We start from the raw sequence: 13,234 nt of genomic DNA, 5'->3' as shown, positions 1-13,234 counted from the left end.
ATAACGTATATATATATATATATATAGGTGTATGTATATAATGCACACGCAGTTCTATATCGTTATATGCATTTGGTTTTATTTCCATTCTTAATCGATTTGTTTTGTTTTCTCTATACATTTGATACAGTTGATTTTCTTTTTTTGTTTTTCATTTGATTTATTATTGATCTTGATCATAGTAATTTCAGTGTTTCAGCTCTTCTTATAGGTAATTACATATACATATGTATGTATGTATGTAAGGGGAAGTGAGGTGAGCTGCGACTGTGTGGCTTGGGTATGGATCCCATGGAGGGGCATGGGGCGAAGTAGAGGGGTAAAAACAATGTAGATTAATGTAGGAATACACATGTATTTATGTAAGTATATAGTGTGTCCGTGTGTTGTATATATATATATATATATTTGTTTTTGTTTCTTTTTTTTGTTTTGTAATGAGTATATAGGTTAAATCGCATATTATTGTTTTCTGTTTGTGATTATAGGATCAATTTGTATGTGGGGATTAATTCGTTTCCCATTAAATGGAAGTATATAAGTATACACTTTATATATATATATAGACATATATATAAGTATGTTTTTGTGTATATAAAAAGTTTATATCCGAGAAGACCAAGTTACCAGTTATAAGTCGTTAGGTTTAGGCTTAAATAGTTTAGAACAATTTTTTTTTTTGTGTTTTTGGTTTTGAATTTACTCATCTTTAACTAGTCAACTTTTAACACAAAAAATTTTCCAGCATTTTCAATTTCAATAATCAATAATCGTTTTGTTTTTTTTTTTCGTTTGTTTTGTTTCTTTGGTTGTATTCTTTTATGATTCTCATGGAAGTGGACAGGGGGAGATTATTAAAAGAGTGTGTGATTGGTCTACTACTGCCCCCTGTCGTTTAACTAAACAATCATGATTTAAAATATATATTTTTTTTTTCTGTTTGTTGTTTTTCTTAATAGGGATAGAAATTTTTGCGCTTCAGTTCCATATCCAAGTCGGCCAATTGTTGTAAAAATCCATCATTTGGCCTAATATCGCGACGCATGCGAACCGTGCGTATTGCATCGACGGCTGACATTTTGCGACAGATCATCAAATAGGCCAAAACACAAGTGGCTGATCGTGACATCCCCACAAGACAGTGGACGAGAATTTTACCTATTTGTGGGAAAAAGCCAAAGAAAATGGAAAATTAGCAAAAGAGTGCATGAAATTTATAAGAAAATTATATTGAGTATTGAACTTGAGATGGCTAAAGTTTCATTCAAATCGGACAAGTGGCAAGTGGACAAAAGTAAAGAAACTTTCTGCCTAGATTTGGTTTTTAGATAGCCAAATTTGTCTTTTTAGGAAGAGAAATCTATGTATCTATTGAAAAGTGTTAGGGAAAGTTTCATGTCTTTTCCTACCCAAAAGCTTCTCCACTGCTTAATCAAGTCAGAGAAATTTTAAATTAAATTTAGATACTATATTCTAAATATATCATGTCTGCAAAGAAAGACAGACAAAAACCATAAATAGCTGAGCTTAACATAATTTGAAATAAACTTCTTGGAAGTTTCTTCAAAAAAATGGTTAGAGATTTTCTGAAAAATTATGACAACTTTATATACTTTTTTAAAAGGAGAACCATTTAATTAAGACTCAAAAAGATAAAAAATCGATTCGAAAATCGTCGCCTGCTCTTCAACTATGTTATTTCTAATACTAATCGATCGATTAATAATCGTTAATCGATGGTTTTCTTACCGCCGCTGCTGATGGCACTGTCAATGAATTTGGCCGCCACATAGAAGTAACGCGATATATCTGTCGTTGGGGCATCGATCATGGGGAAGCCCATATACCTAAAAACACAAACCTTATGTTGGCGTCTTTCACAACAACAACAACAGTAACAGTAACGATAACGGCAACGATAACGATAACGATAACGATACACACATAAGCAATCAAAAATGAATGCCAAATTGTAAATAAAAAATATTATGAAAATGAGCCAAGAAATCGAAAGAGTGCAGAAGAAAAGTAAAATAAATAAAAGAAAAAGAAAATGTTGAAAGAAGTAAACAAATTTTGATCAGTTGAATGGAAAAATGAAAAATTATATACATTTCAAAAATAATTTCGTTCAATGCTTAAATTTTGTCATTTTGAATGCTTTGCTTTTTCCTGTTGCCTTTGCAAAATTTCAAAACCATTTCCAAGGGCTCACCTAACACTCGGCATATCACGATAGTAACTGTGTCCAGTATCCACCTGACCATAGCGACAGCCTTCCGCTGCATTTAGCACATGTGTGATGCCCATCATTCTCAGATACGTTTTACTTTTAGCCGCCGCACTGGAATACAGAAAGATTCACAATATCAAATCGAGTGATATATCGATAGATCGATCAATAGATCTTACGCATCGCCTATAAAAATGCCCGGATACACTTCATCACAGTCAACATCGTGAATGGCGCATTCGGCTCTCCTCAAGCCGGGCAAAGCCCGTGTGGGAGCCATCGAGTAGTGAAGGACTCGTTGCAGCTGACGTCCTGTTGTCTGTTCGGAGGTCTCCAGACGACTTGGCGACTAAAAAAAAAACAAAGCACAAGCATTATTTTAATATTTTTGTATATTGAGGGAATATTTGTAAAAGATCTTTTAGGTTTTTAACATTTTCTTTGGGTTTATTTGGGTAGGCTTGCTTAGTGTTAATTAAGGAACTAAAGAAATATTGCCAAGGTTTTCTTGTATCTCTGTTTCCATTCGTCAATATCCTTAAGCAAGCTTTATAGGGCAGTACTGTTAGTTGCAATGCATTTCAAAGGATATTTTTGTTCTCAGTGTACACTTATTAGTTTAAAGTTTTATAGTTTTTGCAAAAACAAAGCAAGATTAACACTTCAAGCAAACGAAATCATGGACAATGTAATCTCCATTTGACAAACCTCTTTATAAGAAAATCAATATACGTAATTTCACTTTGGCTCCCTTAAAAAAAACAACAAAACATTTTGTTAAGTACCTAAATCGAATCAATAGATATAAGGAAGAAATTTGTTATAGAGTTTATCGAAGTCATACCTATAAAAAAAGGTAAACTTATTTTGATCAGGAATCTGATAAAAGAAAGCTCCTTCTACCAAAAGGCATCTTTTACCTTAAAAATATAGTTGTAACGCGTTGAATTCATCTGATTTTTGTTTGATTACCCCAAGAGCAATACTTTTATTTACGGGTTATCATCTTAAAGCCATGACCAACAAATTACTGAACAAATTTCTTTATTGAGCTACTTGGGAGTGGAGAAAATCAAAACTAAATTCCGTATCTCCTTGATCGGCACTAAGAAACGAGGCTGTTTGTCTGGATCAAAGGATCTAAATTCTCTGGGGTTTGTCCTGCCTCAGCTCAGAGAACATCCTTTGAGCTTATCATTCATCTAATCAATTACTTTTCAATGGACCCTCTTAAGTTTTTTTGTTTCTGTTTAATGTCTGTTCTGTCATAATATATGGACACATGTATATATAAACACACATAATACTCAGACATATACATATACATATACATATACAATACATATATAAAACAAAAACAAAATCAAAAAAATAAATAAAATCGGAATCATGTTCACGTTTTGCATAGACTTTTGCTTTTTGTCGTGGCATGCGACCCTGAATTGCCAAACACTAAGAGGCGAAAGGCCTCTTCACAGAAGAATATGTTGTTGCTGCTGCTGCTGATGATGATGATGATGATAGATCAACATATATGCAGAGATATATGGTATAATATATTTGACGTTCTATATGTATGCGTGTGTGGGTTAATTGTTCTATCTCTTGCCCCGTTGGCATAGTTAACCGATTCATGTTAGTTTATTTTTAGCTCTGTGGGTGGTGTTCGGTACATCAAACAAAGAAACAAAAACAAAACCAAACATTTAACTTGTAAAAGTAAGCCAAATTAATATAATAGACACACACACACACTCGTATAAAGTAATCAATTCATTCAAAAAGCAGCGAAATATAGGTTAGAGCCATTTTACAAAAAGTTTATTTTTATTTTCTTTTCTCCATGCAGCTAGCTCTGTGACAAACCTGATAATAAAGAGGACTATATCTATCGCCAATGCTGCTGGTGTATCTGTCCGTGGATAGCTGAAAAAAAGTTGTCGAAAATAACAAAAAAAAATCTAATAAATCTATTTATTATATTGAAAAAGCAAAAATACAAAAACAAAAATGTCGAAAAATTGCCACACACAACGAAAAAAAAAGATTGTTTAAAGTATTTTTCGTTTGTTTCTTAGTTTATTGAATCATAAACCAGACACAGTTTTCTTTGTCTTCTTCAAACGTGACTATAACTAATGTAGAATAAATTTAATAATGTTCTTACAAATTAAACTGAAATCATAAAAAAAATTATATTTATAATTTTAGTAGATAAAGTGATATTAAGTGATCGATTAAACCAGAGTCTAAGAAAAGTGTGAAAAGTTTTTCCTAAACCGACAAATTTTAATGAATAAAATTTATGTTCATATTAGAGAGCTGCATGAATATATTCAAATTGATATTTGAGATATTTAATCTCGAATATTTAAGGCAGAAAATTAAAATGAATTAAATAAATGTAAGTGCTAAACGAACTCATTCATTTGTTTAATCACTCAACTAAATCGTTTATATTTTGAATCAAATGAATCAAACAAATAAGTTAAAAAAAAACTGAGAAAATAAAACTTTCCCCTAACTTTTAGATTAAAGCTTTATTTGATTTGATTAGCGATTTTCTACATTTAATTCTATAGGTTAATTAGTTTCCGTAGAACGATTTGTATTCGAATATGAATATTTACTCATTAAAAAGGACTTAGAGTAACCAAAGTTTTGAGTTATATTTATGCAGCTCTCTAGTTTATATGTGCAAAATTAAAATAGGTATCTAATGATTAATTTTCACAAATTTAAGCAAGTTTTAATTGAATTTGTTTCTCATTAAAAATAAATACTTAATTCATTGTGTGTTATGTTAGCATCAGCTGTTTATATTAGCAGTAATTATATTTTGAAACTGCTTTCTTCTAGAGAAATTTATTCGACATATGTATTGCATCCATAGGAACGGATTTTTAGATCAACATTCCACACAGCATTTTAGGAAGTTTCTGATTTTTCAAGTCAAACCTATTCAGTTGAGCGGCGCTGTTAACGAATGTTTTTCAGTTAAAATAGTCACAAATGAGCTCATTTTCTTAACAGAAATGACTCATTTGTGATTAAATAATGACATCATAGCCAGGACTCTTCCTAATCAGTTTTTAATCAGTTTCTAATCAGCTGTTCTATGAATTTACTGTACACTTAGAAATGACTAAACTAAGTTTTAAATAAACATAGATTAAGACCTCTATCTGAGGTGACTCACATAATTCTTTGTTATATGCATTGGTTCACCTACATTCACTTTATTTCTCATATGGAGGTTTCACTGTACTTCTCTATCAAAATTAATGCATTTATGAAGATATCTAGTCAACGAAACAGATTCATTCCTTTCCAATTCAAAGTTTTGATATTGAAAAACTAACCACAGGTTTAGGATCTTTCATATATCTTTCCCTAGAAATCTCTAAAGACAATTAAGTTTATGGCGACATAGTAAAAAAAAAATTAAAATAATTAAAGATTTCATGATAGGACCAAATATAGTGAGTAATTTAATATTGTGATGGACTGAAACGGAAATAGAGCAGAGCTTTTTTTTTTTTTTGTTGGTTTTTCCTCCCACCTATGTTGTTTAATTTAGTTTTTCCTACATTCCGCTGCTCAGGTGGGTAAAAGTAAAAATGGCGTTGGCCGCCTTGACCTTGGCCAGACGGCACTCCTCCACACCCGCCTCCCTCACCCCCCTTCCCACATATAGAACAACCCCATCAAGTTGTAGACACAAGCAATCTCTCTCTCTCTCTCTCTCTCTCTTTCTCATTTTGTGTCTCTCTTTTGGGTTTTTCTGTCTGTGTGTGTCTAAAAATACACTGCAAAAAGAAAAGCACATGCAATAAATTTGCAGGAAAATCAAATTCGCTTGCTAAGATTGTTGTTGTTGTTGCTGATGATTTACACAGAGATAGTGAGAGAGACAAACAGACAGGCAGACAGACAGAGAGGGAGAGAGACCTATCTGAACATCAAACTCAGCCAAAAGAAGCGGATTATGACGAAGATGATGTGGATGTGGATGTGACTGTGGATGAGTCATCACCATCTTAAACAGAGGCCCGCATGACAAGGCAATTAGCTTGGACACGACAAAATCCAAAAAGCAAAAGGAAAGGCAACCAAAATAAAAGACATTTACCTAGTCACAACAAAGTAGATAATAAGCGAAAAAACAGAACGAGAAAGCTGCTGCATTTGATTAAATGCTAATCTAAACACCTAAATCATTAGTCCAAGTAACCCGCATACACAAAAAAAAAAACGAAACAAAAATAATAATAAGAAATTTCTCATTCCATTTATTTACATTGTTGCCAACATTTCTATCACTCAAATGTTTCACAACTTGGCCAGAAATATGTTATATTTAAGGGAAGGGAAACTACAACAGAAATGCTTAAATTTTCATTGAATTTTTAAAATAAGAAAATATTTTGTTTGATTGTTCCAAAATTGTAATGTACTTAGTTTAGTTTATACTTCAAATTTAATTAAGTATCTTTTTTAAATGTTGGAATTATAATGTTTCATAGATAAAATACTATTAAAAAGCCCGTGTCCAAAATTTCAAAGAGATCGGTCTATAACATTTCTAGAAAAACTTGCTTCAAAGAGAGACCTAAGGGATAAATCCCTATAGGTAGTGCAAAAAAGTTATATCTTTTATGCTGCTAACTCTGATCAAGTTGGAAAATCTTTTCCTTTTTAGCCCTTTACATAGATTTTGTTGACTTTAATATGCCATTTCAATTAATTAAAGACTTTAAATATGCATGAAAACTTTAGCAGGGAGCATGACAATCAAATTTGAATCAAACTTGTTGGGTCTGGCTAACACTGACATTAAGATTATTATATATATATGTATAGGCTGGGTATATGGAAATTAGCATAAAAGCTTCCGATGACTTCACCCTCTTCGTTTGGCCTCTTTCAGTATATCGATTAAAACTGAACTGTTCATTTTGTTCTACAGTTGATGGTTGATTGCATTGTGTGCTTATTTATTATCGTCCACCTGCATTTCCTGCCACAAACACACACACACACACACACATACGCACAACCAAACTGTGTCAGAAGCCAAACTGAGGTCAAACTGTTGCCAATTGTGGGTCAACAGACTTCCAAAGGGTTGAAGAGTTTTGCTGTTTTCTATTGTTTTATACAATGAGGCTCTTGCCTTGGCCTTCCTATACACTTCTAATATAGGCAGAGTAATATGTATGTATATATAAGATTCCAGATTACGTCAAAAATATGGAAACCGCATTGTACTTTAGATTCGACGAAAAGATACTACTCCAGTTGGAGACGCACCAATCTGACAAATCCAAGTGCGTGAGAAGCCTTTCAAATTATTGATAAATCTTTTGATTTCTAAATAATGTTCTCCCCAATTAATAGATATTTAGGAGTAAAAAAGTAATCAGAACTTTTCTAAAGTTATAAAGTTTTCTCTTTAAAACAAATTGCTTCTCATTTTTAAATGCTTTCGATAATAATATCGATAATGGTTCTATATTAAGCATAAACTGCTAAGTGTTCGAATATAGCAAAATGAGTCGTAGATGGTTTCTGGATTACTCATTAAAAGTGATTCAATTCTAAAACTTTTCTACTATTAAGATTACGTGTTTTAATGTCATTTCCAAAACTCTCAAAACCAATGGAAATATTTTGAAAATGTTATGAATTGCAATGGATTGGATTAATTTGAAATTTGCACATTTCTGGCATTACTTTTTGAAGAAAAATCAAAGAAAATATTCTGAAAATTCTCCCCTCGCTCTCTATCCATTCCATTTGTGTAGCACTTTTCTGTATATATTTATTTGAATTGCAAATGTTTTTTTGGGTTATTTATGGCATTCACTTGTTCTTTGGCCTTCAATTCAATACGATATGAAAATTTCAATCCCAAAACTATAAATGTAATAACAAGTGTGAAAAATTATATATGTACATATATATAAATACATAGATTTATAAGTGGCGATCTATTGGAATGATCTATATATACATGTAGGATTCTAAGATACATATATGTAAGTAAATCTATTTGGTATGTCAATTATTGAATACTTTTCAGTTCTTTGCATTTGGCTCAACAATTTACAGTGACATGCAAGGCGTCTGGCAAAACGCGGGAGAATGCATTTCTCTCTTACCATTTTGAGTTTTCATTTTTATTGATTAAACAGTCAAAATACAATTTCTCATTGTCAGAACCGAAAAATATACTGAAATATACTCGATGGATTTTTTAATCCCACACAATCCCCGCATCACGTGCCAAATAAGTTATAGAACAGCAAATTGTTTGTCGCATTTGGCGAATAATTGCGCAAAAAAAATTAAATGCGCAGTCAGTCTGTGTGTTTTTGTTTTCTTGTCCCTTTTTAATTTGCCATTTAAGGGAGCGCTCAGTATCATTAAATTGACTACCAAACAGCCCATCCCTCCCCCACAAGTTTTCACCCACATTTACCACCCTCAATGTCTTTTACCTTATTTGTTTAGCATCAACAAAACAAAAGTTATGCAAATGAATTGCTCACATTGTAAGGGTTGAGGAGCAAAACCAAACCATACTAAGATAATTCATTGGTTTTTTTGTTTTTGTTGGCTATTTTTGGCTAAATTGTGAAACACTATAAAGTAATGTATATCTTGAGGTTAAGGAAAATTAGGGAAAAATTATGGCAATGGTCAAGGTTTGCTTGAAAAGTTTGCTCAACAGTCTTTCTTGTCATTGGCATGGTCATTAAATTGTTAGAAAAAGTGGCAGCACTTGCATTGCACTTAAGAGACACTGCAAAGTGTGGCAACCTTGACATCGGGGTCACCACAGAAGAATTGCTACAGTAATATTGTAATGTTTGGTTTATGCTTTGCTTGTCTTTCTCTCTCTCTCTCTCTCTCTCTCTCTCTCGCTATTTGTGTGTGTTGCAAAACTTTTTCTCTTTTTTCTGTAGTTTTTTGTTAAGTGTATGATAAAGTTGAATTAACGCTTTGAAGCTACTGAGTTTCGGTTTTTGCTCAATCAAGCGCAACAGCTGCATATAGGAACAACAAAATGATGAAGCACGCCCACATAATTGTCAAGTTTTGCGACTTAATCTATATATAGTATATATATATGTATATATACTTATATATAAATTGAAAAGCAAAACGTTCTATCGATCGCTCAATTAGTAAGCTCGCTGGGCATGACACTGGCGAGAAGGCACTTAGACACTGAGCCCACCACCACCACCACCAGCACCACCAGTTGATGACATTGACATTTTACGCCAAGTTTCTATATATACACACACACACACGCATACACACCTATGTATAGATAGACAGTTCTTTTGTAATGCGGATGCGGCAGAATCAAGCACAAGCCTCATTTTAATCGCTTCAGCGCATTTTGTTGCATTCTTCAATACCATCAATCAATCAATCAATTATTCATTCATTTATTCAGCTTCAATTCGCACTTTTAACGAATTAAGTTTAAGCAATAATTAAATTAATTGGCACCACATGGCGTATGAGTAATCTTATTTTAGTTAGCCTCACAAAAAGCCTCTTACATTGATCCGCCCTGTGTAACAAACGGAAAGGGTATATTCACTTTGTGAACTTATTGACAGTTTATAATCCTAATCACTGATTAGCACTTAGTTATTCCAAATGCCAATTCCGAAAGAGTATATGTACATACATGCATCTTTTTATACTGTCTCTATTCTATTGAAGTAAAACCGCTATGGTCTAAATGATTTCTATTTAAAGTAAAGGGCATACGAAGTTCGATGTGGACTCTTTTGGTTTGGTTTATTTCATTCTTTTTTGGGGTCATTCAAAATCTAATTTTGTGTGTTGTGTTTCTTTTTTTGGTTTTAACCCCACCTGAAAAGTAGGTAAGTGCAATTTACATTTTCCTTTTATACGATATTTGAACATTTTAAGCCAACTCATTCACACACACTTGAAAGCTTTAGATGTGGCCCAAACCCTTTCAGGAAACCTTCAGGAGGTAGGAAGAACTGTTGCACCCAACTTTATGTAGATTATATAGTTTAAGTACGCTCTTTTCTCTCCCTCTTCCTCTGCCGATGTGCATTTTCTACATTTCCTCAGTGTTTTCTTTTATCTTTTTTGTTTTGTTGTTGGACAAAAGGCACTTGAACTTTGCATTTGAAGGCCTTTGAAGGAATGGAGGTTGAGTGGTTTTACAAGAGACCACAAGAGGACCTTGGCCCATTTATTTTTATATTTATTTTTCCCAAAGAACTGTAGGCGTTGTAGTCAGGTGGTGAGTGGGTGGTGGTTGGTCTTGTGTGGTGACAGTCAGTCAGTTAGTCAGGCAGGTGGAAAAGTGTCGTGTGCATCCAATGCCAAATTGGGTCAACATACACAAACACAGATATGGAGTTAGTGAGAGAGAGAGAGAGAGAGACAAACTCAAGGTCATCTCCATCTCCTCCATTAGCATCAGCATCATCACCATCAGCTGTTTTTGACAGATGCTTTATGGCACTTGATAATGAAGCGCCCACCCCCCCCAAACAACCACTCCCATTTCCCCTCTGCCCCACCAATACTCTTTTTGATTTATATAGATTTTAGTCCTCCCACTTACCGCATATCTCCATGACATCTTTGTTGTTTCTCTGTGTGTGTGTGTGTGTGTGTGTGTGGGGGGGTTGGGGTGTGTGTTGCGATGGGTAAATGGATGGATGGATGGGTAGGTGTGTGTGTGTGTGGTGTGTAAGTCTCCTGCTACCGCCGCTCGTCCTGCTGCTGCTTCTGCTTCTGCTCCTGCTCCTGCTCCTCCTCCAGACAATTCCTATACGTGGTCACCTTTGCTTGTTTGTTTACTGCCTCGTTTCGTATGTTGCGCTCTCTCTCTTCCTCTTTCTCTCTCACTCTCTCTTTCTCTCCTCTCTCTTTCTCTTAGTCGCTCCCTTTCTCTCTTGCTGCTCAAACGATTAAAGCGTTGCTGTGGCTACATATGTACATATATCAAGGCAAAAGATTTATGTAGATATATGATTTGTTTAAACATATTATTCATCATATTTTTTTTTTCGCCACTGCACTCACTCGAACAACAAAAAAACAAAAAAAAAAAATCAAGAAATTTTCTAGCTTTTATTCAACTAATTTCTAAGTAATTTAGTTAGACACTTTTCATTTGTAATAATGATTTGTGATTCATTTAATATGGATGAAATTAATTTTCCTCTCGATTTTCTATTGTATTATTCTTTTTTTTTTTTTTTTGTTAATTTGTTGTTGCTCGTTGCTTGAGGTTTTCTTTTTCTTTTTTGTTTAAAATAATATATTATTACGTTTTCAGAGAATTTTAGTTTTAGTTTTTTTCAGCGTTCTGGCCACGGACTTTTTTGCGACTGATTTAACTAAAGCGGCTTTTGGCTTTTTTTGGAGGGTTGTTTTCCCCCATAGGTGCCACCCGACCCGCTCCCGTCCCTCTCTGCTTCGTCCGGCCCCTACTCGAAAGCTAGATTGAGCTTTCGCCTTAGCTTTTTTGTGTTTTGCCAATTTTGTTGCTCTCTCAGCTCGCAGCTCTCGGGTTTCGTATGATTGCACGTGGTAGCACACCCACACACCCAAACCAAGTCACCGAATGCTGTTGGAGAGGGAGAGAGAAAGCTTTTATTTCCTATGACATGAGTACCCTTAAGATTGCAAAAATCACACACACACACACACACACACACACATGAAAAGATCACTGCAGTGCTTTTTTTTAATTTTCGATTTGATGAGTAAATAGAATGATAAATAGATTTTCAGCGAGAAAGATCAAAGAAACAGAGCGGGAGAGAAAAAAAGGTGTTGGCTATATAGTCTCAGTAATGACTCACAATCAGTGTGAACTTACATATTACAATTCTGTTAAGAAAAAAACAAGCCAATTCATAGTCAATGTTACTTAACAGCCCATAAATTAGGCTTCAAATCAAAATCTCTACCAGAGCTACTCTCTTCAAATTTAAGCTAATGACATTTTATGTTTATTAATGTTTAATTAAACCAATTACTTACCTTACTCTTGCCTAGTAAGGAACTAACTCATAATGTTGGCATTTATGTTGGGAAAATCGTTGTTAAATATCAAAATTTGATTACTTTTAGACTAAAATCTCAGTTTTGGTCGCGAAATTTCCCTTATTTTCCACCAAGTCCTTATTTCTGGCTTATTGTTAGTTATTTAATGATTAAATAGTAAAAACTTTCAAGTGGTCATAAAAGTATGCAATTTTGTCCCCGAGAATTCCGCAAGGAAGGCCATATATATGATAGATATGATATTATGATAGTTATTTTGTGAAGAAATATGTTCATAGACACCACATTGTATATACATATATGTTATTGTATCTCTCACGGTTTTCTCATAATTCCCCAAGAAAGACTATATAAATGTGTGTCCAAAAATTCTTAGTGTTCGTGGAGGGGCGAAAGGATCCAGATAAGAAAACAGACAGTTGGCGGGTGCCGATGGTTTCCGGGTATGGTGAGTTGATAAGTAATTAAAAACGCGCGAGACTTCGTTTAAAAACAGAAAAGAAACAGAAAGAAAAAGTGCGGGTGTATCGGGCAAATTCTCGAATTATATTAATTATGGCGATTTCCATCAGAAGTCAAGTCACGCTCCTTGGTGTGACCGTATCCGCCGAGGATCAAAAAACCCTCCTCACTCCTCACTGCTCTTCGCCGCTCACTGCTGTTCACCCGGTGGCGTGAACACTTAGGTAAACATTTTTTAAAAGTCTTGTGGAAAAATGTTTGATTCCATTTTAAAACCAGCCAGAGAAATGTAAATGATAATATCCTTTTTTTTAATCGAAAATTGTTAAAGAAAATTTTTCAATAATTCTCAAAAACTTAACCCTTTATATGGCCGTGTTGCATATCTGCAACATACCCTTTAAAAGGTATTATTTCGCAATGCAAATCGAAAAAATCGAATGTGGCTATTTG

At 33.9% G+C, this 13,234-nt stretch overlaps 1 protein-coding gene across 4 annotated transcripts; it reads right to left on the bottom strand.

The window, feature by feature from the left end:
* Positions 1-768: 768 nt before the first annotated feature.
* Positions 769-11,655, bottom strand: LOC6648747 (dual specificity protein phosphatase 13). 4 transcript variants are annotated; one of them, XM_023179268.2, is made up of 7 exons: positions 11,578-11,655; positions 10,866-11,231; positions 4,100-4,159; positions 2,413-2,582; positions 2,216-2,344; positions 1,750-1,874; positions 769-1,158 (listed from the first exon to the last, which is right to left on the bottom strand). In XM_023179268.2, exons 2-7 carry the CDS (start codon positions 10,881-10,883, stop codon positions 953-955), a joined length of 708 nt encoding a protein of 235 aa, XP_023035036.1. In that variant the 5' UTR covers positions 10,884-11,231; positions 11,578-11,655; the 3' UTR covers positions 769-952. The 4 variants fall into 4 exon arrangements, with proteins under 4 accessions (XP_023035036.1, XP_015032711.1, XP_023035037.1 ...); XM_015177225.3 differs by having other exon boundaries at positions 1,750-1,847; positions 11,578-11,654; XM_023179269.2 differs by lacking the exon at positions 4,100-4,159.
* Between the last annotated feature and the right edge of the window lie 1,579 nt (positions 11,656-13,234).

The sequence above is a fragment of the Drosophila willistoni genome (genome assembly GCF_018902025.1).
Source record: "Drosophila willistoni isolate 14030-0811.24 chromosome XL unlocalized genomic scaffold, UCI_dwil_1.1 Seg141, whole genome shotgun sequence".
NCBI lineage: Eukaryota > Metazoa > Arthropoda > Insecta > Diptera > Drosophilidae > Drosophila > Drosophila willistoni.
This window is presented reverse-complemented; position numbering and strand designations above follow the sequence as displayed.

Bases quoted from the DNA above. Each gene is read 5' to 3' on its own strand.
- LOC6648747 (XM_023179268.2), bottom strand. The intron at 2,345-2,412 runs GTAAGATCTATT...TCTGTATTCCAG, and splicing joins GGCATTTTTATAGGCGATGC to TGCGGCGGCTAAAAGTAAAA. The intron at 1,159-1,749 runs GTAAGAAAACCA...TCCCACAAATAG, and splicing joins CAGTGCCATCAGCAGCGGCG to GTAAAATTCTCGTCCACTGT.